General features: G+C 50.2%; 2 protein-coding genes and 3 non-coding genes across 5 annotated transcripts in view; 1 reads left to right on the forward strand and 4 right to left on the reverse strand.

Moving 5' to 3' along the window:
* Positions 1-2,301, reverse strand: part of LOC128329520 (hydroperoxide isomerase ALOXE3-like) — a 38,699-nt gene extending 36,398 nt beyond the window's left edge. Inside the window, exon 1 of the mRNA XM_053260893.1 lies at positions 2,240-2,301. Coding sequence (XP_053116868.1) covers positions 2,240-2,301 — 62 coding nt within the window. The remainder of the gene's footprint in view (positions 1-2,239) is intronic.
* Positions 2,302-8,355: 6,054 nt separating this feature from the next.
* Positions 8,356-8,427, reverse strand: TRNAQ-CUG (transfer RNA glutamine (anticodon CUG)). Its single transcript has one exon. It is a non-coding gene; the product is annotated as a tRNA-Gln (tRNA).
* Positions 8,428-8,580: 153 nt separating this feature from the next.
* LOC128328760 (uncharacterized) lies at positions 8,581-13,779 on the forward strand. Its single transcript, XM_053258821.1, has 2 exons — positions 8,581-8,901; positions 11,007-13,779. Exon 2 carries the CDS (start codon positions 11,008-11,010, stop codon positions 12,343-12,345), a length of 1,338 nt encoding a protein of 445 aa, XP_053114796.1. The 5' UTR covers positions 8,581-8,901; position 11,007; the 3' UTR covers positions 12,346-13,779.
* A 5,058-nt stretch (positions 13,780-18,837) lies between these two features.
* Positions 18,838-18,908, reverse strand: TRNAG-GCC (transfer RNA glycine (anticodon GCC)). Its single transcript has one exon. It is a non-coding gene; the product is annotated as a tRNA-Gly (tRNA).
* Positions 18,909-21,090: 2,182 nt separating this feature from the next.
* On the reverse strand, positions 21,091-21,161 carry TRNAG-GCC (transfer RNA glycine (anticodon GCC)). The gene has a single exon. It is a non-coding gene; the product is annotated as a tRNA-Gly (tRNA).
* Between the last annotated feature and the right edge of the window lie 863 nt (positions 21,162-22,024).

Raw genomic sequence — 22,024 nt, forward strand, 5'->3', positions numbered from 1 at the left:
TTCAATCTGAGAAAGAGTTCTGTGTCACTTGAAAACTTGCATACCTCATTTGGTATGTAACGGGCTAGCTCACTGGGTGGCCGCATACTATTTCTCTGACTGGCTTTGTTCTACTGGACCAACAAGGGTAATCTGATTTTAAAATGCAACAAATTACTCTTGCACCATAAATATTTATACAGTCCCCTTCCCACACAAAAACAAACACCCAAAGTACCCTGCTTACAGACAGACATCCATGCTCTGTAATTAACAAATACAACTGGATAAACAGGCATAAGGGTTTAGATAAAATTTTGTGACTAGAGCCTGGTTTACCCAATTTTTCTAATTGAGGTTTCCTGTGGGTTACCGACACTAGCATGATTGTGTGTATCCATGCCAAGGTGATTGATGGCCCAAGATGAATCTGAGATTCCTTGATGTGGGTTTGCACATTCATGCTAATTATTATTTATTTATTATTTTTATTTTTCACATTTATATCTCGCTCTTCCTCCAAGGAGCTCAGAGGAACATAACAAGGTTATTTTTATCCTCAAAACAACCCTGTGAGGTAGGTTAGGCTGATACATGACTGGCCCAGAGTCACCCAGTGAGTTTCATGGTTGAATGAGGATTCAAACTCAGGTCTTCTTGGTTTCATGTGTGCCATAATTTGTTAATTAAAAGATTAACGAGCTTGACTTGTAGTTTTGAGCTGATATTATGGTAAAGTTATTTGAAAGATGGGTGTCAGATGTTTGGACAGGGGCGCAGTTTCAGTGCTTGCCCTAGGCGCTATTTTCCCTCAATACGCCTCTGGTCACTGTTCCCCAGTAGTTCTACAACTCTGACATCTCACACCAGGTCCTGGGCACCACTCGGGATTAATTCTAAGGTCACCTTCTCTCTGTTTGATTCTTCAGCCAGCTGTTCTAAGGTGCAGTCATTTAGCATGTCTAGAAATTTGGCCTCTCTGTCAATACCTGCTGGTGAATTTGCCCAGTCTATGTGAGGGGAATTGGTCCCCCATTATTACAGCTCTGTCTTTCTTTGATGCGTCTCGGATTTGCTTCTCCAACTCCAGCCTTTTGATCTGGAAGGCGATAGCACTTTATAGCATGATAGCACGGAGGATGGTAGCAGATTTAAGAGGGGTCCTCTTAAATCCAGAGGGCTGTTCCTGTTGAGTAAATATAGATTTATTTAGGTATATAACCTGCATTTAATATAGGTATATAACCTGTATTTAACCTCTATTTTTTTTTAAAGGGGTCGTCTTAAATTCAGGGTTGTCTTCTATTTGGGCAAATGATGGGAGTTGTCATCCCACAGCACCTGAGGGGGGGACCCAAGTTTGAGAACCCCTCCCTATCCCATCATCTCATGCCTCCTTTTGTCTTGCCAACGACATGTGAAGAGTCTCTTTGGGGGATGGGGCTGTCACCCCGTGGTGGAGGCCCTGCTTTGCCTGTAGAAGGTCCCAGGTTCAATTCCTGGCAGCACCTCCAGGAGCTTTCCGAGGCAGCCGGCTTTACAGTGGGTTTACTGCGAGGCCTTACTGTGAGTTCAAATTTATTTTTATTATTTATGTATTTATTTATTTAGCATATTTTTATCTTTATAAATCAATATAGAAATACTGATCAATATAGAATCAATATAGAAATCAATAGAATCAATAGAATATAGAATCAATATAGAAATATAGAAATATAGATTGATTGATTTAGCTTTTTTTTTTTTAAAGGATGCAAAAAGTGGACTTTTTTTTACCCCAGACATAAATTGGGCTAGGTTCTAAGGTGCAATGGAAGACCCGAATCGTGTATGACGTGCTCTCCAATATCTTGCACAGACTTCGGCACGAATCTGGCCCATGTGCGAATGCACACCCTCCATTTCAAGCTAAAAGCCCTGCCTGGAAATGCTCCAGGTAGCGCTGGGAGAGACTCCTGCCTGAAACCTTGGACAGCTGCTGCCGGTCAGTGTAGATAATACTGAGCTAGAGGGACCAAGGTCAGACTCAACATAAGGCAGCTTCCTATGTTCCTATTTTCACCAGTTTTCTTCATTGGCCTCTAGTTCACTGCAACTGCTTTCTCCCCCCACTCTCTGCCACTGCTTTTTTGCCTGCCCGCTCCAGCCTTTTTCTTCTTCGCCCGTCGGTCGTCTTCATTCCCACCCGCCAACCCGCCCACCGTCCATCTTCTTCCTCACCCGCCTGCTGCTGTCTTCTTCTTCCCTGCCCGTTCACCACCCTTCGCTGGCATTTTCTTTGCCCACCCGCTGGCTGGCTGCAGCCATTTTCTCCCCCATCGCTATCCGTGCAGCTGCTTGCGAACTCTCACAAGAGCTGCCACACATGGGATTAGTGATGGGTATGATTAAGAGAAATATAGATAGATAGATTTTCCCTGGGATTCCATACCAAGCCCAGGGAGGTTCAATCTCTGTCAATAGGAGGGGTGGTGGTGGCAGCATTTTGAACCTACCGATAATACAGGATAGTTTTAGGAGAAGCCTAGCCAGGCAGCTCAGCAGGGATGATTCAGCATTTCTTTCCCTCATGTGAGCTTGCTCTGAGACAAAGGCTTTTAGCCACTACAGTCCCAATCTCACGGAAGAACTTTGCTATGTTACATCAGTTGGTTTCTCAACTGCATCTCAGCTGGTCTCCAGGGAGAACCTTAACAAATGTATTTCCTGTCTTGGATCTTTGTTCTCTTCCTGATTCCTTCCCATGTCCTCTAAGGCAGAGATGGGCAGTAGGTTAGCAAGGGTTTCTGACCTCCCATTGCTTAGGAATAATAAACAAGTAGAATTACAGATCTTCCGGGGAAATCATGCCAATTTGGTTTTGCCCTAATTAGGTTTACATTCCCAATGTGACTACAGTAATAAAGAGGCATGTGTTTCCCCACATATCTGGGATGAGTCCTACTTTCAGAAGCTTCCGGGAGGAGACAATAAGAGATTCCAAATGGAGGATACTCTTTACCTCATAAGGATTATCAGGACAGGGGATCTCAAACTTGGGCCCCTGGATGTTGCTAGACTACAACTCCCATCACCCCCACCTTGGGTCATTGTGGCTGGGGATATTATTACTAGTTATTTAAAGTATTTGTACCCTCCAGTGCACTACTGCTGGGGGAGGCTTACAAAATCAATAAAAAAGATTCATTATAGAACAATGAAAAATTAATTAAATTAAAAGACCAAGTTAAAATCACAATTAAAATGACTTTTAAAAAAAAGTAATTAAACATTATCAATAAAAAGCTAAACACTAAGAAACCTATCAGATATAAGCAGCGGATGAAATATTTAAAAGCTTGTCTAAAAAGATGATGGGGTTTTAAGCTAGTCTTGTGGTAGCGACTTGCACGCATGAATTGCCCCCTTTGCTGAGCAGGGTTCAGCTTGGTTTGCATTTGGAGGGGCAACTACATGCGAGCCCCATCTGCCGTAAGAGATTCCCCTTAGGGGATGAGGCCGTAGCACAGTGGCAGGGCATCTGCTTGCATGCTGAAGGTTCCAGGTTCAATCCCTGGCAGCATCTCCAGGTAGGGCTGGGAAACCCTGGAGAGCCGCTGCCAGTCCGTGACTGTTGACAATACTGAGCTAGGTCTGACTCAGTAGGAAGCAGCTCCCTATGTTCCTAGTTGTTGTCATCCAACAACATCGGGAAACCCAAGCTTGAGAATCCTGTATTAAGAGATACCTGACTTTAAAAGTGGAAGCCCTTCCCTGAAGCAGTACTGGGGACTTGGGTCCATCAGCTGCAACCCTGGAGACACGTACTACGCTGCCTCTTGCTAAATCCCTCCCCACCCGGCAGGATCAGAGAGTGGCCCACACAGCACGTGAAGCGCTGCCAACTCCGGGCATTTCCTCACTCCTCACCTGCCTCTGTTAATTAGTCATGAATCCAAGTGCAGCCACCTGTCAGTCTCCCCAGGGCAAACGGGCCATTCATGTTATATCCCAGGGATGAGATTCCATGACTCAGCTCTGAGCAAGGAGCGCAAAAGCATGATTCAGCCAAAGGGAATGGAATTGATGACCCACTGCTACCCCCAGCCCTGGTAATTCTCTGGGTTTTCTTGTATGCCTTCTGGTTGGTTTGTTCTTTTCCCACCATGTGTTCTTACGCTTCCACAAGATGAGGCGATGAGCAAAAGCCTGGCCTAGGAGGAGGAGGAGGAGGAGGTCTCTCAGTGGCTATTACGCATGATTGCTAAATGGAACCTCCATTTCGCCCAGAAATCGGGCTTCTCGGCCTGGGGTCTCCAGATGTTGTTGGACTACAGCTCCCAGCCCTACCTGGAGATGCTACTGGGGACTGAACCTGGGGCCTTCTGGATGCAAAGAAGATGCTCTGCCACTGAGCTGCAGCCCCCTCCAACATCATGGTCATTCAGGACAGGCGCATGGAGATCCAGGAGGGAAACTGCCACGGTGGTGCTGCCGTTTCCCACATCCCCCCTCCCCCCGCTGCTGCTCCAAACCTGCCTCTCCCCATTGGGTTGCCCTTTCAGTCTAATCTCCAACGGAAGCAAAGCTTAAAGCCGCACTGCTGCATTCGCACACCTTCATCCCTTATTACCCCTGTGAATGTTTGGGGGGGGGGGAAATAAGCACTCTGGGGTGTCAATATTCAGCTTTGTGCTGACCTTCCCTGCCCCAGGGGAAGCCTCCATTGAATTTCTAGATCTGACAAATCACTGTGCCTGAGGACCTGAACTATCATCATTGTCATTGCCATTATCATCTCAGGCAAAAATAAATAAATAAACAAACAATGCTCTGCATGCAATTTACAGAGCAAAAGAGAGGAGGGTTCCCTCTCTCAAAGGGGCTTGCTATCTGTTTTTAGAGGGAGACCCCCAGCCACAACCACTGCCAAACAGAAGAGAGCCATCACCTTCAAAGGTGATTTAGAACACATTGTACAAGCCATCTATGTAGAACTCTGAACTTCCTAGCCCGATTCAGACATTATGCTGCACGAGCGAACAGATGCCCATACACTTGTACATGTGTTTGTGTGAATGACTGTACCTGGGTTCATGCTAAAAGTGAGCCTGGGTGCAGGCCCCTCAAATGCAGGGTGCAGATAGGAAAGGTACTGCTGTACCTGTGTTCAACATAAAAACATATGACTAACTTTACCTGTGTACAGATCTGTACCTGTGATGAACGTAATGTGTGAATGGGGCTACTGTTTTTGAAATGGAGATGTACCAATGTATTTTAAGCAGCCATGGGTGCGTGGAAGGGTGTTTAGCCACTCCCTTCACCATTTTCCAGATCAAAATTGCTCCCACAGGTTGCCGCTTGCCCCCATGTTTAAGAAAAATATTCAGCTGATGATTCAAATCAGTCTCCTGACCACTGACAACAAGTCTCCATGTGGGAGTGATCAGAGATTGACATAACAAGAGTTTCAAAAAGGTTTTGAAATCTCTCATCAAAGGCCTGGCAGTCATGGAATAAGAAGGCAGGTACTGCTCAGGATGTGAAGCAGAGAGTAGGACCGAATTGACACAGTTTTCACAATGGAAGCCAGCCAGCCGTGAGGTATTGCAGTGACCTATATATGGCTCAGGGCTATTCCACTTGTTAATAAATGATCTGGAGTTAGGGGTAAACGATGGAGGTCCAGTCTGCAGATGACACCAAACTCATTGGGATGGTGGAAAGCCAGGCAGACTGCGAACAGCTCCCAGAGGATCTCTGGACATTGGGTGAAAGTGTCGGCTCAGTGTGTGGCAGCTGTGAAAAAGGTACATTCCATGCTCTGAATCATTGGAAAGGAACTGGGGGGGGGGGAAACTGCTAATATTCGGTCTGCCTCAGATTCGGTCTGCCTCCTCCCGTTCAGCTTTTAAATTTTTATTGAATATAAATCGATGGTGCGGCCACATTTGGAGTACTATGAACAGTTCTGGTCACCCTGTCTCAAAAAGAATACTGAAGAACTAGAAAAGGGGCAGAAGAGGACAGCCAATCTGACAGAGGCCTTGAGCAACTTCCCTACAACACAAGGCTACAACATCTGGGGCTTTTTAGCTTGGGGGAGAGATTAAGGAGGGACGTGATAGAGGTCTACAAAATTATGCATGGTGTGGAGAGAGAGAAAATTCTTCTCCCTCTCTCACAACACTAGAACCAGGAGCCATCCCATGAAACTGATGGCCAGGAAGTTTAGGACTGACAAAGGCAAGCCGTTTTTCACACTTCACAGAATTAACCCATGGCCATGGAATTCTCTGCCATGGGATGTGGTGATGGCCTCCAGCTTGGATGGCTTTAAATGGGGCTTAGAAAAATTCAGGGAGGACAGGTCTATCAGTGGCTACTAGTCTGGGGGCTATTGGCCATCTCAGAGAGGCAAGATGCCGCTAAATACCAGTTGTAGGGGAGCATCGGCAGGAGAGAGGGCATGCCCTCCACTCCTGCCTGTAGGCTTCCAGCAGCATCTGGTGGGCCACTGTGTGAAACAGGATGCTGGACTAGATGGGCCTCCTTGGGCCTGATCCAGCAAGGCTGTTCTTATGTTCTTATATGTTATATAAAAGCTGTGGAAGGAATCTGGGTAGGGTTTGCTTCTCCTACTGAGCTGCTGCCTCACACACCATCATTCTTCATGCCCCTTACCTAAATATTTGCAAATGGAGGAAAGCTAGTCTTGCGGTAGCAAGCATGATTTTGTCACCTTGGCTAAGCAGAGTCTGCTCTGATTTGCATTTGAATGGGAGATAACATGTGTGGGGATGGGGCTGCTCTGGGAAGAGCACCTGCGTCCTTCCAAGTTCCTTCCCTGGCAGCATCTCCAGATAGGATTCAGAGAGACTCCTGTCTGTAAATTTGGAGAAGCTGCTGCCAGTCTGTGTAGACAATACACAGTCTACACCAATGGTCTGACTCAGTATATGGCAGCTCCTATGTTCCTGTTCAAGCATACAGCCAAAAATCAGAAGTAGGCATGGCTTTCCTACCAGGCTGGATGCTTCTCCTTCCCTGCCAGTGGTCATGTGAACAAGCCTATACTGAGAGAGGGTCTGATCTGGCAGTGACAAGCCAGGAAAGAGACCTTAGGACCTGGGTAAAAAACTTAATAAAGATCTCAACATTGTGTTCAGCAGCTGGGAAGAAGGCAACATCCACACTAGAGATTATTAGGAAGGGGGTAGAAGATAAAATGGCTGGTATCCACACATCTCTCTCTCTCTCTCTCTCTCACACACACACACACAGAGGCATTTGAGAATTCAATGTACCATTTTGGTTGCTCCACCTCAAAATGGGTATTGTAGAGCTGGAAAAGGTGCAAAAAGGGGCAACCAAAATTATCTGGGGGATGGAGAAACTTCCTTATGGAAAGGAAGAAGGATCAGGGGCTTCTCTGTTTAGAGAAAATATATGAATATAATCAAGGTTTATAAAATTACAAATGGTACAGAAAGAATAGCTAGAGCTTCCCCCACCCAACACACACTTGTAATAATAGAACTCGGGGGTCTCCCAGTGGAATTGGTGAGCTGCAGGTTCAGGACAGACAAAAGGAAGCAATAGATTATCAAAGCGAATAATGGCTGCTGTTCGATCTAAGCAGAACCTCCATGTGCAGAGGCAGTATATCTCTCAATCAGGGGTGGAGAGAGACCACCGGCAGCCCGGGTTCAGCCTGCCACTGTGGCCCCCTAGCCCTGCCCCCTGCATCAGACACGGGGCGTGTAGACAAGCCATGAGTTGCTCCTGGCCATGCTGCGAACGTGGAGCTGGTTTTGCTCGCAAACGGGGCCGTGCTTCGTGCCACAGGACTGGCTGGGGCACGAAGCGTGGCCCCTGAAGTGCAGCGGCCCCGAACCCATTTGTGCAATAGTGGCTCCACCCATGCTGTCAGTGCTGGTTGCTGGAGGGTAAGCCACAAAAAGGGGTGTGGGTTGCCTGCAAGCAGAGGCATTCTTAACCCTGGGCTTCCAGGCTGAAGTCCAGGGCCTCCACAGCCCCTGGGCCCCCGCAAATCACCTTTAGTCTGTCCCAGGTGATATAGTCACCTGGCGGAGCATGATGATGCTTAATCTACGGGGGGGGGGAGGGGCCTCCAAAGGCTTTTAGGTCCAGGCTCCCAAATTACCTAGCCGCACTTCTGCCTCCAAACCCTGTTTGTGCTCCTGGAAGGATCTGCTTGGCCCAGATGGTGGACCCTGGGTCTAATCCAGTAGGGCAGAGGTGGGCCAACCTGGGCTCCTCTGGGTGCTGTTGGAGGGAATACAAGTTCCACCCCACTCCTGCCTTGGAAGGGGGTTTAACTTCCTTCTACAATATTTAAGGCCTATTTCTGGGCAGAGAAAAACAGAAAGGTTCCACCGAGATTTGAACTCGGATCGCTGGATTCAGAGTCCAGAGTGCTAACCATTACACCATGGAACCTGCTCTGGGGAAGGGTTAACCGCCATTCATTCTCTGCTGGTAGGGGGTAGGGGGTGGGAGGGGCGCGAGGATTCCAGTAGCCAATCGGCGCTGGGGATGCCGCCTGTCCTTTGCATTTCCTGTTCCTCGCCAGTCTCCAGTTTTTGTAGCAGGCCCATTCAGAGAACAAAGGGAGAGGAGCGCGCGCTGCCCGCGCGGGTGGGGCTGCCGGAGGAGTCTCTGATTGGGCGGAGAGATTCATCCTCCTCGACCCTTGGCGCGGCTGGCTGCCCCCCTCCTTTATTTTGGGGAGGGGTCGCTGTTAACTCTCTAGCTCCCAGCTGTTTGTGCCCTTCCTCCCCCCCCCGCCCCCGCATCCATCGAGCCAGCCAGCCCCAGATAATTCCTTCCCTTTCCTTGTTTCTCCCCTCCTTTCTTCTCCACCATTTCAGCCCCACTGGAAGGATTGCTACCCGGCGGCACCCAGAAAGAAAGGTTTGTTTCATGCCAGCTAATTATTTCAATCTCTGCTGCAACTGGCTGATGGGAAAAGATGGGGAGGAGGGCTTGTGGGGGAAGTGGGGGGTGTTAGCCCTAGAGAAACCAGATTTATTTTTTTTAAGAAAAAGATGGACTTAAAAAAAAAAACTTCTTAAAAAATCAAACTCAGATTATGAGAATTCTTAACATTTCAAAGTGTCCAAAGCATGTCACAGCATCCCTATCACGTGGGTCAGTTTGTTGAGGCCCGTGTTGCAGATGGGAATATAAAAGCAGCAGCAGAAGAAGAAACCCTGCCAGATCTAACCCCAATGGTCCCTCTAGTCAAGGGATTCTCAACCTTGGTTCTCCAGTTGTCATTGGACTTCAACTCCCATAATCCCCAACCAAAGGCCACTGGGGCTGGGGATTGTGGGAGTTGAAGTCCAATAACATCTGGAGACCCAACATTGAGAATCCCTGCTCTAGTCCAGGGGTAGGGGTGGGCAAACTGTGGTTGAATGGAGTTCAGCCACAGCTGGAGGGCCAAGTTATCACTTTGTTTCATAGGCACCTAGGAAGCTGCCTTATACTGAGTCAGACCCTTGGTCCATCTAACTCAGTGTTGTCTACCCTGACTGGCAGCAGCTCTCCAAGGTTTCAGGCCAGGGTCTTTCTTTCCCAGGTGCCAGGGGCTGGACCTGGGGCTTTCTGCATGCTAAGCAAATACTCTACGGCTGAGCTCTCTGGCCCCATGGTCTCCCACATGGTCAACCAGATACCCTCAGGAAAGCACATGGTTCATCTAAAAATAAAGATATAGGTCATCTAAAGATAGGAGGAGGCAAGAGAGGAGTCCCCAGTCTATGTAAGACAGGCCACAAGTCTGTCGCAGGCAAAGAGCCTGCAGAGATGACTATGATATGGCAGGACCGTTGCCCAGTGGAAGATCATCTGCTTTGCATGCAGAAAGTGCCTCCTTGGCAGCATCTCCAGGTAGGGCCAGGCAAGACTCCTGCTTGAAACCTTGGAGAGCCGCTGCCAGTCAGTGTTGGCAGCGCTGAGCTAGATGGAACAAGGGTCTGACTCTGCTGCCTATGGTGTGGATATCTTTAGATGACTCATGCAAGTGAGCCAAGCTACATGCAAACACACCCCCACGGCAGGAGCGGGGAACAACTGGGTGCTTTTAGTCAACTGGCCTGCGGAATAACCATGACTGATCTTTCTAACTCCAGATGTGACAGTCGGTTAGAATCTGAGAGTGCTTGACGTAACTTGCCCGTTCCCAGCCTTTCTGTCTCAAAAAAGAAATTGGTTAGCAGAAGACCTCTGTGCCCGTTGGCTTCCTGCCTGGAAGTGAGAGGCAGGTGGGAATCTAGTCCTTTCAATAGGAGTATTTGGGTAAGTGCAGCTTGTAAGCCACAGTGAGGACCATGGGGTCATAGCCCAGTGATGAAGCATCTGCTTTGCATGCAGAAGGTCCCAGGTTCACACCCTGGCAGCATCTCCAGGTAGGGCTGGGAGAGACTCCTGCCAGGATCCATGCATGGAGAGCTGCTGCCAGTCAGTGTTGACAATACTGAGCTGGGTGGACCAGTGGTCTGACTCAGTAGAAGGCAGCTTCCTTTGGTCCTATGACAAAAAGTGTTGCATTTCTTAAAGTCTCTGTTCTGCACCGTGATTCCAGGGGAAATCTCCAAGGTCAACTTGATACTGCAGAGGCAGGGAAGACTTCCTCAAAGGGGTGACAGAATGTGGAGGGGCCCGAGGGGCCCGATTTCCAGACACTGGCTGGCAGAGCCCGTTCCAACTTAATTAGCTCAACATTCCGACGGCGACCACACGAGGGCGCAGTGACATCACTTATAGTTGCTGGTGGGCTCCGTTTCCCACCGCCCTGCAGACCTGCTGCATTCTGGGAGCATTCTGGAGCTGAGAATTGTGGGATACTTCGTATAGGGCAAAGGATCTGTGCAAAGGAAGAACTTAAATTTCTCTCCTGACTGGAGAGTTCCTGCCCTACCACTACTATTCACAGTAACCAGAAATCTGGTTGCAGGGTCAAACTGAAGCTGGCCTATTTCTGTCTCTCTCTCTCTCTCTCCCTTCATTTTAAGCATGGATGCTACAACACAGAAAGAAGCTGCCATCTTGTGTGTGGTGCAGTCGGGGACGCTGATGATGGAATACCTGAGAGCCAGCGGCGAGGCATCGAGTGCCTCTGCTTCCAGACGCCGATGGGCATTTCTGCACTCGCTGGAGCAGAGGGGGTATGAAGACGAAGAGGAGGAAGACTCAGAGGAGGAGGAGGAAGAGGAGGAGGAGGCCTTACTCCCTCGGCAAGCTTCCAGTGCTGGAATTCGGCGTGGCGGCCGTCTCCGGTCAGTGGAGAGGCGCTTCTGGGCACGGCCCCGGAGCACCGAATGGTGGGACCGCACTGTTCTGGAGACCTGGGATGACAGCCAGTGGCTGCAGAATTTCCGGATGCGCAAGGCCACTTTCTTGGAGCTGTGTGCCCGGCTTGCTCCAGCTCTTCAGCGCCAGAAAACGCGGATGAGGATCCCCCTGAGTGTGGAGAAGCGGGTGGCCATTGCCCTCTGGAAGCTGGCCACTTCGGTGTGCTACCGCGACGTCGGTAACCAGTTCGGCGTCGGCAGGTCCACCGCCGGGTCCGTGGTATTGGAAGTCTGCCGGGCCATCCAGCGCGTGCTGATGCGCACGACGGTTACCGTGGGCAGCCGCCTGGCGGAGATCCTCGACGGGTTCAAGGAGATGGGCTTCCCCAATTGTGCCGGGGTGGTGGGCACCACACACATGCCCATCTTGTGCCCTCCTCACCAGGCCGCCGAGTACGTCAATACCAAAGGCTACTACTCCATGGCCTTGCAGGCATTGGTGGATCACCAAGGGAAGTTCACCCACCTCAGTGCTGGCTGGCCGGGGAAGACACACGAGGCCAAAATTTTCAACAAGTCTACCTTGTTCACCAAAGGCCAGGAGGGGACTCTCTTCACCCCAGGCAGCGCAGATATCAACGGGGTATCTGTTCCCAGGGTCATCCTCGGCGGTCTGGCCTACCCTCTCCTGCCCTGGCTGATGGTCCCTTACACAGAAGACCTGGATGGCGCCAAGGAGTTGTTCAATGCCACCCTGAGCAGGTGCCAGGAGCCCCTGGAGGAGGCCTTCAGCCGGCTGAAGGGCCGGTGGCGCTGCCTGACCGGCCGCAACGACTGCGCTGTGGAGAACCTGCCCCGTCTCATCTCGGCCTGCTGCGTCTTACACAACATCTGCGAGGAGAAAGGAGAGGCCTACGAAGAGATGTGGGAGGCCGAAGCCAAGCAGCTGGCCGCCACCTTTGAGCAGCCCCTCCAGCGGCCTGACACGCGGATCAAGCCCGCGGCCCGGTCGGAGAGGGTCAGGGACGCCCTCTGTGCCTACGTTGCCAGCCTGGTGTGAAGGAGAAGAGGAGGGTGTGGCGGAGCTGGGCATGTTCTGGAACCGGGAGGAGGGGCGGCCTACTGAACCTTCAGGCCTGAGGCAGACTACGGCCCTCTCTCCTCACGACTGGTTTTGGACGTGGGTGAGTCAATGGCAGAAGAAAAAGAAAAGGGCCGTTCCCCTCACCCACCCCACCCTCAGCTTCCACTTTCACACGATAAAGTCGTTTTGTAAAAGCCCGGTGATAAATGCATCGCTTCCTACATCTGGGAAATGTCCTTTCCCCGCCCCCCTCCCCAGGGGGCTTCCAGTTACATCGTTCCTGAGGGAGGCTGCTTTTCGAAAGCCTCATTCCCTTGTGAAAAACGTTACGGGCTGGCGGTGGGGGGGAGTTGCTTCGTGCCTCCTCATGCCTCCGGAGTTCCTCTTCCGCCCCCCAATGGTTGTGTGAATTGGGCCTTGCTGAGCCTCCGGGGGCACGTCAGTGTGTGTGGCTAACCCTGGGAGGACCAGACGGGGGGGCATCTCAAAAATGGCTGTGTGGATTTGGCCCTCAGGAGTTCAACTTCCGGGCCTGAGGCACCGCACGTCTGTGGGCGTCCGTGCTGCCGTGCTGTGGCACTGAAGCGGCTGCTGTGGCGATTCCCTCTCCACACCCCTCCTGGCCTACGGGACGAGTGAGGGAGCCGCCCGAGCGCCTCCCTGCTACTCGTGGATCTGTTCTAGTGCTGCGTCGTTAGTCCTCTTGGCCGCTCACCCCAGGCGAGCCGGCCAAGGGTGAATACCAAAGCCAGTGCCATTGTTGGGTACACGTCTGATTCCTGGGAAGACCAGGCCTCCGTCTGACTTTTCTGTTTTTTCTCCCCTAAAGCCACGTCGAACTGGGAGTTCATCTGAACAGCAGCCTAGGGACGGGGATTTTTAATTCTTTTGATATGGTCCACATGACATAGGAACATAGGAAGCGGCCATATACTGAGTCAGACCATTGGTCTATCTAGCTCAGTATTGTCCTCACAGACTGGCAGCAGCTCTCCAAGGCATATTTGAAGATGCAAAATACTTTATTTCCCCCTCGGCCCCCCCGCCACCTTCTTTATGCACTCTCACAGGAGTCCTGGGAGAGAGCGGGAATTCCGTTGCTCTTTGTTTACATATAGCAGGTTGGAGACCATAATCCATGTTTCGCTTTCCATCTTCAGCCCCCACCCCCATTTCCAGGGCAATGGATCAGCAAGTAAGCAGAGAGCATCTTGAATTGGAAAGATGCCCAGTGCCCTAAATTGATTGGAACCTGATTTAGCATGTTTATTTGACTTATGTGTAGTAAACAAAGCTTTGGGGGAAGTATGCTGTGTTTATTTGATGTGCTCAAAAAGCGCCCCCCCCCCAGCTAGCCAAATGGAAATATTTGAATAGAGGGGAAGTCAATAAAGTATATAATTAAATGTGGTTGAAATGGAATCAAATTCAGAAATTTTACTTCAAAATCATTTATATCGGAGTACCTGTTGCAAGAAGTTCTAACTTGTCTTGCAGATTATGACCCCCAACAATGAGCATCTGTCTTCCTTGGATTCAGCTTCAGTTTATTATCCTACATCCAGCCCATTACTGCCTGTAGGCAGGCATTTAAGGGGCTAATGCCATTTCCTGATATCAATGACAAGGAGAAATAAATGTGGGTGTCATCAACATATTGAAAATATGCAGCACAAAATCCCCTGATGACCTCACCCAGCGGTTTCATGTAGATGACAATGGGGAAACTACAGAAGACCCACACCCATGGAGCACCCCTGCCACCCCCAATCTGAGCCAAAAACCAAATCCTGTGTGTGACCAGCAACCTATGTAGGTCCTAGGACTACTTGAGATAGGCCCATAATTGCCATGGCTACTATAGACTCCTGAGCTGCACTAGACCAGCCAGTCCCAAAGTTAACCTTGAAATCACCCAGAACTAAAGCCTGGGTGACTCCAACACCAACTCAGCGACCAGCTCTGTCAGCTCAGTTAGGGGTTCTGTTAGACAGTGGGATGGAGGGTATACCAAGAGAATCCCCAGTCTATCCCAAGTCCCCAAGCTAAGGTACACCCACTCAGTATAAGTCAGTTCTCTCATGGTAAGGGGGAAGTTATTCTTAATGGACCATTTCCACGACTCCACTGTCATCCCTGCCCACTTCCTCTAACCTGCTCAACAACAGAGTATTGTGGGGGAAGAAGTTAGGCCCACACAGGACCACTAGCCTCCCACAACCAGGCCTCTGTTATATAACAGGTCGGCTCCTTCATCCACGATCAAATCATGGATGATTTTGATCTTATTTTGAACCAACCTGGCATTACAAAGGATCATGGTTTGTTTAAATGGGGAGTTGGGACTACTCCCTGAGGCCTGAAAGCTGACAGGGCAGGCGGAAAGGAAAACAGCAATTAAAGGACTGGACTCCCTTCCCCTGTAATGGCATGCTGGTCTGCGAATGCCCGATCCTCTATTCCCCACCACTACTGAAATAGCCACCCCAGTTTCATGGAACACAGTCCCACTTTGTGGGCTAAGAAACCCAATAGAACTCGAATGATCCACTTTGTGGGCTAAGAGACCCATTAGATCTAGAATTTTATGTATTGATTTGATTTCTATACCACTTTTCATTAAAATAATCTCAAAGCAGTTTACAATATAATTAAAGCAATGCACAATTAAAATGCAAAAAGTAAAGATTTTAAATATAAATACAGAAATAATATTTCAATTTAGAAGTTTTAAAACCCATCTATATATATAATTCTCCTGGGTGTGCCCAGGAGAAATGCGTCCCGGCAGCCCAGCTGATTGGCTGGGCTGCAGGGGGCGCCTGATTGGCTGGCAGCACACCCAGGAGAATTCGCTTGCTGGGCGGCTGCGGAGGCAAGGCGGCAGGCCCAGGGCCGCGGCGGCGGAGCCCAGCGAGGCGGTGGGCCCAGCAAGGTGGCGGCGGCCCCGGCCGTGAGGCGGGGCGAGGCGGCAGGCCCAGCACGATGGCGGCGGGCCAGGCCGTGGTGGCGGGGCCCAGCGAGCGGTGGGCCCAGCGGGGCGGGGCGAGGCGGCGGGGCCGGGCCCGGCCGCGGAGGCGAGGCGGCGGGCCTGATGGCGGCACTCTGGGGCCGGCCAGGCCCGCTGGCGGCAGCGGCTGCACTCTGCCCCGCCGGAGACGGGGGGCAGGAGGAGAGAGAGGTAGCCTGACCTGGCTGGGCCCAGCCGCGGAAGCGAGGTGGTGGGACTGGCCGGGCCGCGGAGGCGAGGCGGCGGCGGCTGCACTCGGCCCCTGCAGGGCGGCGGCGGCCGCACGGGTCAGCTAGTATAAAAGTAAAACACAAAGCAGCATCAGTAAAAACAATACTTTCATTTTAAAACCTGGATGAAGAACCATGTCTTTCCTTGTTTCAGAAAAACTGATAGATGCTAAGGAGCGGATGCCAGCCAAGAGAGCATTCCAAACCTGGGGGCCATGACCGAGAAGACCCTGTCCCACATGCACGACAGCTGAGCCTCTCTCACCATCAGCACACGGAGCAGAGCCCCCTCTAATGATCTTGTCAGGTGGGCAAAAACCTTTGGGAGCAGGCAGCCCTCCAGGTATCCAGGGCCCAAACCGTTAAGGGCTTTAAAGGTCAAAACCGGCACCTTGAATTGCATCCGGAAACAAATTGGCAGCCAGTGCAGCTCTTTCAAAATGGGTGTAATATGATCCCAACAGGGAGAAAATCCTAGGTGCCACATTTTGCATTAGCTGCAGTTTCCGAATATTCTTCAAGGGCAGCCCCACATGGAGCATGTTACAGTAATCCAGCTGTGATGTGACTGGGGCGCAGGTAACCGTGCCAAATCTGCCTTCTCAAAAAAGGGACGCAACTGGCACAGTAGCCGAAATGATGCAAAAGCACCTCCGGCCACCGCCTCCACCTGAGCGTCCAAAAGCAGAGCTGGGTCTAGCATTACCCCAAGCTGCATACCTGCTCTTTCAAGGGGAGTGCATTCCCATCTGGAACTGGTCGAATCCCTTCATCTAGACTGGCTCTCGTACTGACCAACAGCATCTCTGTCTTGTCTGGATCCAATCTCAGTTTATTAGTCCACATCCAACCCATCACTGCCTCCAGCCCTCGACTTGGGACATCCTCTGCCTCCCTAGGATCAGGTGATAAGGAGAGATAGAGCTGAGTGTCAACTGCGTGTTTGCTGACAACTCAGTCCAAGTCCCCGGATGACCTCTCCCAGCAGTTCTATGCAGATGTTAAACAGCATGGGGGACAAGACCGAATCCTGCAGGACCCCACAGGCCAATAGCCATGGAGTTGAGCAGTAGTCCCCCAGCACCACCTTCTGGACGCTCCCCCCAAGAAAGGACTTGAAGCCACTCCAAAGCAGTACTTCTAATTCCTATACTTGAGAGGCGGTCCAGAAGGATACCGTGCTCAATTGTATCAAATGCCACTTAGAGGTCCAGCAGAACCAAAAGGGACACACACCCCTGTCAAGCTCCTGGCTCAGGTCATCCACTAGAGCGGCCAAGGCAGTTTCAGTCTCATATCCAGGACGGAAGCCAGATTGAAAGGAGTCTAGATAATCCAGATCCTATGCAGCTGGGACGCCACCACACGCTCTGTCACTTTGCCCAAAAAGGGAAGGTTAGAAACAGGTCTATAGTTGTCCAGGTTGGACGGCTCAAGGGAGGCTTATTAAACAATGATCTTACCATCACCTCCTTGGTGGTCTCTTGCCCTCCCTTAATGAAGCATTGATTATAGCCTCCAACTATCTGCCTGTACCCTCCCTGGCAGATTTTATTAGCCATGCAGGGCAAAGGTCAAGAGCACACGATGTTGCCTGCACACTGCCCAGGATCTTGTCCACATCCTCAGGCCGTACCAACGGAAAAGAATCCAACCCAATGGACCAGATGGTACCCAAGGCACGTCTGTCGGAACTGCCACAACCCTGGAGTCCCAATTGGCATGGATGAGAGCAACTTTATCTGCCAAGTGGCATGCAAACTGGTCACAGCGGACTATAGATGGTTCCTCACCCCCCCCCCCCGCCCACTACACAGGGGGATGTGTGAAGCAACAACTTTGCTTCATGAAAAAGCTCCTCTGGCCTGCATTGAGCAGATGCATTGGAGGTGGCGGGAGCGGGGGGAAGGTTCCTTCAGCAACAAATATTTATATACCACTTTTCAACAGCAGTTTCTTCATCACCCCCACCAGCATGGAGTAGTCCCGAAAATGGATCCTAGCCCGTGTTTGGTTAGATCTGTCACGACTTTCTCCAGCATCGTTCCAGCAGTCGTCTGAGTTGTTCCATTGCCCGAAGCTCCTCAGAACACCAAGGAGCAGAACGGGCTCCAGCAAGCCAGAGAAGGTGTTTAGGAGTGACTGTGTCAATAGCCTGGGCTGTCTCTCTCCACACTGCAGAGATTCACCAGGGCCTCGACAGAGTCACCAGCTCTGGACACTGGAAATTCCCCAAGGGCTGTCTAGAAACCGAGTGGACCCATAAGCCTCTGTGGGCAGACCCATTCTAAGTGGTCCATCACCCCTGCAGAGGGCAAACAACATGCATACACACACTAACCCCTTCCGGTCTGATGCTGACCAGGGTGGCAAGAGGGTACGCTGCCAACCTGTGCCAGTTATTCTGCGCACAGCACCAGTGAGGGAAATGCAGTGGGGGGGGGAATAAGAGCACCCTCCCTACTCCTTAAAGGTAACCCCCCTGCCGCTGAACCAGCTCTCTGCTGGTTCGTGCACATCCCTAGTAGTGGATTCCTTGCAGCGAGATTCCTCTGCCAACCTTGCCTTGGTTCTCATCTTCATGCCCACCATGTGCTGCCAGTTATTCATAAGCAAACCATGCAAATTAAGTGGTGGGTTTTAGGGGTGGGTTTCTTCGGTGGGAGGGGGATTCTACACTGCTCTTGGCTGAGAGGGAGCTGCCGGATTCCAGCCAACAGAGCTAGCAGAATGGGGGTGACCCCCAGGGAGGGGGGACGAGGAGGACCCAGGGAAGGTGGCCCTGCAGGAAACACATGCTCCAAATCGCTCTCTGTATTTGACGGCTTGTTTTGGTACTTGTCTCTAGGAAACCATCGTCCTTATTTTTACTCTTGGGGGCGCCCTGTTAAAATGGCGTGAGTGTGAATTTCTGGGAGTGGATGCACTTGTCTCTGGTGGGGCACAGAGAGGGCAGAGGTCCCCACACGTGGTCCCCAGATGGGGCAAGCCAGTCTCCAAATTTCCCTCCAAACTCTCCACTTCCCCCTCTTCTGATATCTTGAAACAGGCCTTTCAGTCAGCCAGTATCAAGACAGAAATCTCCTTGCTTAGCCTGTTATTCTGGATACTCCCAGAAGGTCTTAAAAAGCCACTTCAGGTTTTGCAAAAGGAGGAGGAAGGGTGCGTCTTCACTGAAAGGGAGAGAAAGCAAATGCACACTTTGGATCCAACAAAAGAATCTTTTGTTGCATTGGCCGGGAATCGAACCCGGGCCTCCCGCGTGGCAGGCGAGAATTCTACCACTGAACCACCAATGCGATGAAAAATAGCTGGATTTCTCCTTTGAAATGCGATGTAATTATACATATGCTGCAATGTAATTATAGTAGCATGAGAAAAGGCAGCAATGGAATGAACTAGCACTGTGGACTTCTGTAGGTTTTCTTTCCTATTAAATTAAATTAAATTAAATTATTATGGTAGCAGGTACTGTACAGAGTGGAGTTCTCAACCTTGGGTCTCCAGATGTTGCATTACAATTTCCATAATCTCCAGCAGGGGATGATGGGAGTTGTAGTCCAACAACGTCTGAGGCCTGAAGGTTGAGAATCCCTGATGTGGGCAAATAACGAGCTAATGTACAGCGGAACAACGATGCCTGTCACAAATACCCTTAACCAAAGGAACAAATACTCCCTTGGCTTTGAGTCAAAGGAAGGCAGGATCCGTGAATCAGGATCATCCCGCAGCAGCTTCATTGGTTACCGGTTTGCTTCCGGGCTAGATCCAAGGTGCTGTTCTTGACCTTTGAAGCCCTACACAGCTTGGGGTACCGGTCTGACCTCATCCGCCCATATGAACTTGCCAGGGCTCTCTGTTCGGCATCCCAAGTGCTGCTCATGGCCTTGCCACTAGCAGAGATCTGATGGGCAGAGACTAGAGACGGGGCCTTATCAGCTGTGGCCCCTCGACTCCGGAACGCCCTCCCGGAAGATCTCTGCCCTGCTCCCTCACCTGACGTCTTTAAGACATTGTTGAAGACCTATCTTTCTAGAGAGGCACTTTAACATTTCAGCTGTAACTATAACTGGTGGGTTTTTGACATTTTGACTTGTAGTTTTAAATTCTGGTTTTAATTGAGGTCTGTTTTTAGTTTCTATTTTCTGAATGTTATATTGTTTTTATAGTGTTGCGCAGAGCATCTGCACACTAGTACTTGATTGCTCCCCTCACCTCCTGCCACAGCCCACCTCACCTCAGAGATCTCTCCACCCTCACCTGAGCCACACTCCTGCTCTTCCTCCTCCATCCCGTTGCTTCCATCCCCCTCACCTCTCTTGGTTGCGGCTGCAGCATTGCTGGTGCCTATTGGCCCCCTATCCCCACAGGAGGAGCAGCAGTTGACCAGGCCCTTCCTTGCTGCCTCTGCCACCATGGCCACTCATTCCCCTCAGGCCACTGACAGGCCTGGGCCCGTCCCTTGCTCTTCCTTCTTTTTCTCTTCCCCTCCCTCCTTTTTCTTTCTCTCTCTTCCACTTGCTCTTCCCCTGTCTTTCTTCCCCCTTTCTTTTTTCTTTTTCTGTCTCTTTCTCTCTCCCTTCCTGAATTAGCAGATCTTGTTCATCTTGTTTCCTCATCTAATTCACACAACAGCAGCCGCCTCCTCCTGAAGGGGCTCTTTCCTCCCTCACGACCCCTCTCTTCACAGACCCCTGCCCACTATCCTTTTTAATATATAGATTCCTCTCTTCTACAATCAGGAACATCTTCCGACCAGTTGCATTCCAGGTCCAACTGACCTTAACCATCACAGGCTCCTCCTCCCTATTGGCATATGGAATCCCCATTGCCCAATCCCCATGGTGCTTCTGCTCTCACAGGCTCCTCCTCCCTATCTGCATATGGAATCCCCACTGCCCAATCAGATTTTTCTGCTCACGAACTCTTGCAAAAGCTGCCACACATGAGATTAGCCACAGGTACGCCTTAGATAATTGTATAGATAGATTGGTTTTACTGACTTGGTTAACTGCCCCGAGCAGTAGTCTACTGGAGGAGCAGGGCATGTATGTATGTATAAATAAATACAGCCTGGCAAGCAGGGGCATAGCTAGGGGAGATGGGGCCTGTGTTTGCCCCTCTCTCTGGTGGTCCCTCAGAGTGAGGGAGATAATGAAGAAAATAGGGAGGGGTGAAGTTGGGACCCTCAGGAGCTTGGGGCCCAGGTTCTTTGAACCCACTGCTCAGTTATAGCTATACCCCTGCAGGCAAACCTTTAACAATATGTGAAGAGAAAGGGCCAATAAAGATATTTTGCAAGGGACTTTTCAGTCAGTATCAAGACAGAAATCTCCTTGCCTAGCATGTTATTATGGATACTTCCAGAAGTCTTAAAAGCCAATTTAGTATTTAGGAAAAGGAGGAGGAAGAATGGTGCATCTTCATTGAAAGGGATAGAAAGCAAAAGCACACTTTTGATCCAACAAAAGAATCTTTTGTTGCATTGGCCGGGAATCGAACCCGGGCCTCCCGCGTGGCAGGCGAGAATTCTACCACTGAACCACCAATGCGGTGAAAAACAGCTGGATTTTCCCTTTGAAATACAATGCAATTATACTTCTGATGCAATGTAATTATAGTAACATGAGAAAAGGCAGCAATGGAATGAATCAGCACTGTGAGCTTCTGTAGGTCTCTTGTCAACTCTGTTTCCTTTTACATTAAATGGAATGATCTTGGTAGGTACTGTATAGAGCAGGGGTCCTCACCCTTCAGGTTTGCAGATGTTGTTGGACTACAGCTCCCATCATCCCCAGCCACAAAGGTTCTTCAAAGGCAAATACGAGCTCATGAACACTATAGTACCAGGCACTGTCTGACCTGTCATTCTGCGTACTGAGACTGAACTATTGAGGCATAATTTGAACAGTGGTGCTAACAGATTGCAGGACTCTTCTGCCTTTCAAATACATCCTTAACTTTGGCTTACTCTCTTGGCTTTGTAAAAATGGAAGGCAGGATCAACGAATGCAACCAGGCAAGCCTTTAGCAGTAAGTGAGGGCATAGGGAACCACCATTCCTTTTCTGTGTAACCTGCTTTGTGAACCTTCTGTAGAAAAGCAGCATATAAATATTTTTAATAAAAATGAAGACTAGCAAGTGATCTCCAGTTACTAGGTTATGCCATCCAAATTGGTGTGTCCCTAGTGCTCCGGCTTTGTTCATAGAAATACTACCCTCTTTCTCTTTTTCTTCTTGATCTTTGCCTTGCAAAGGGTCTGTGTTCCAGTTAGGATGGGAGACTGAATTGAGTAAATGGTTAGGTTTTGTGGCCCCGTTGGAGTGACTGGGACTAAGTAAATCATGACTGATTTGTCTCATGCCAGCTCACTTTGAAGCGTAAAAGTAGAACAGAAAGGCAACAATCTTCTA

The sequence above is a fragment of the Hemicordylus capensis genome, chromosome 6 (genome assembly GCF_027244095.1).
Source record: "Hemicordylus capensis ecotype Gifberg chromosome 6, rHemCap1.1.pri, whole genome shotgun sequence".
Classification (NCBI taxonomy): Eukaryota; Metazoa; Chordata; class Lepidosauria; order Squamata; family Cordylidae; genus Hemicordylus; species Hemicordylus capensis.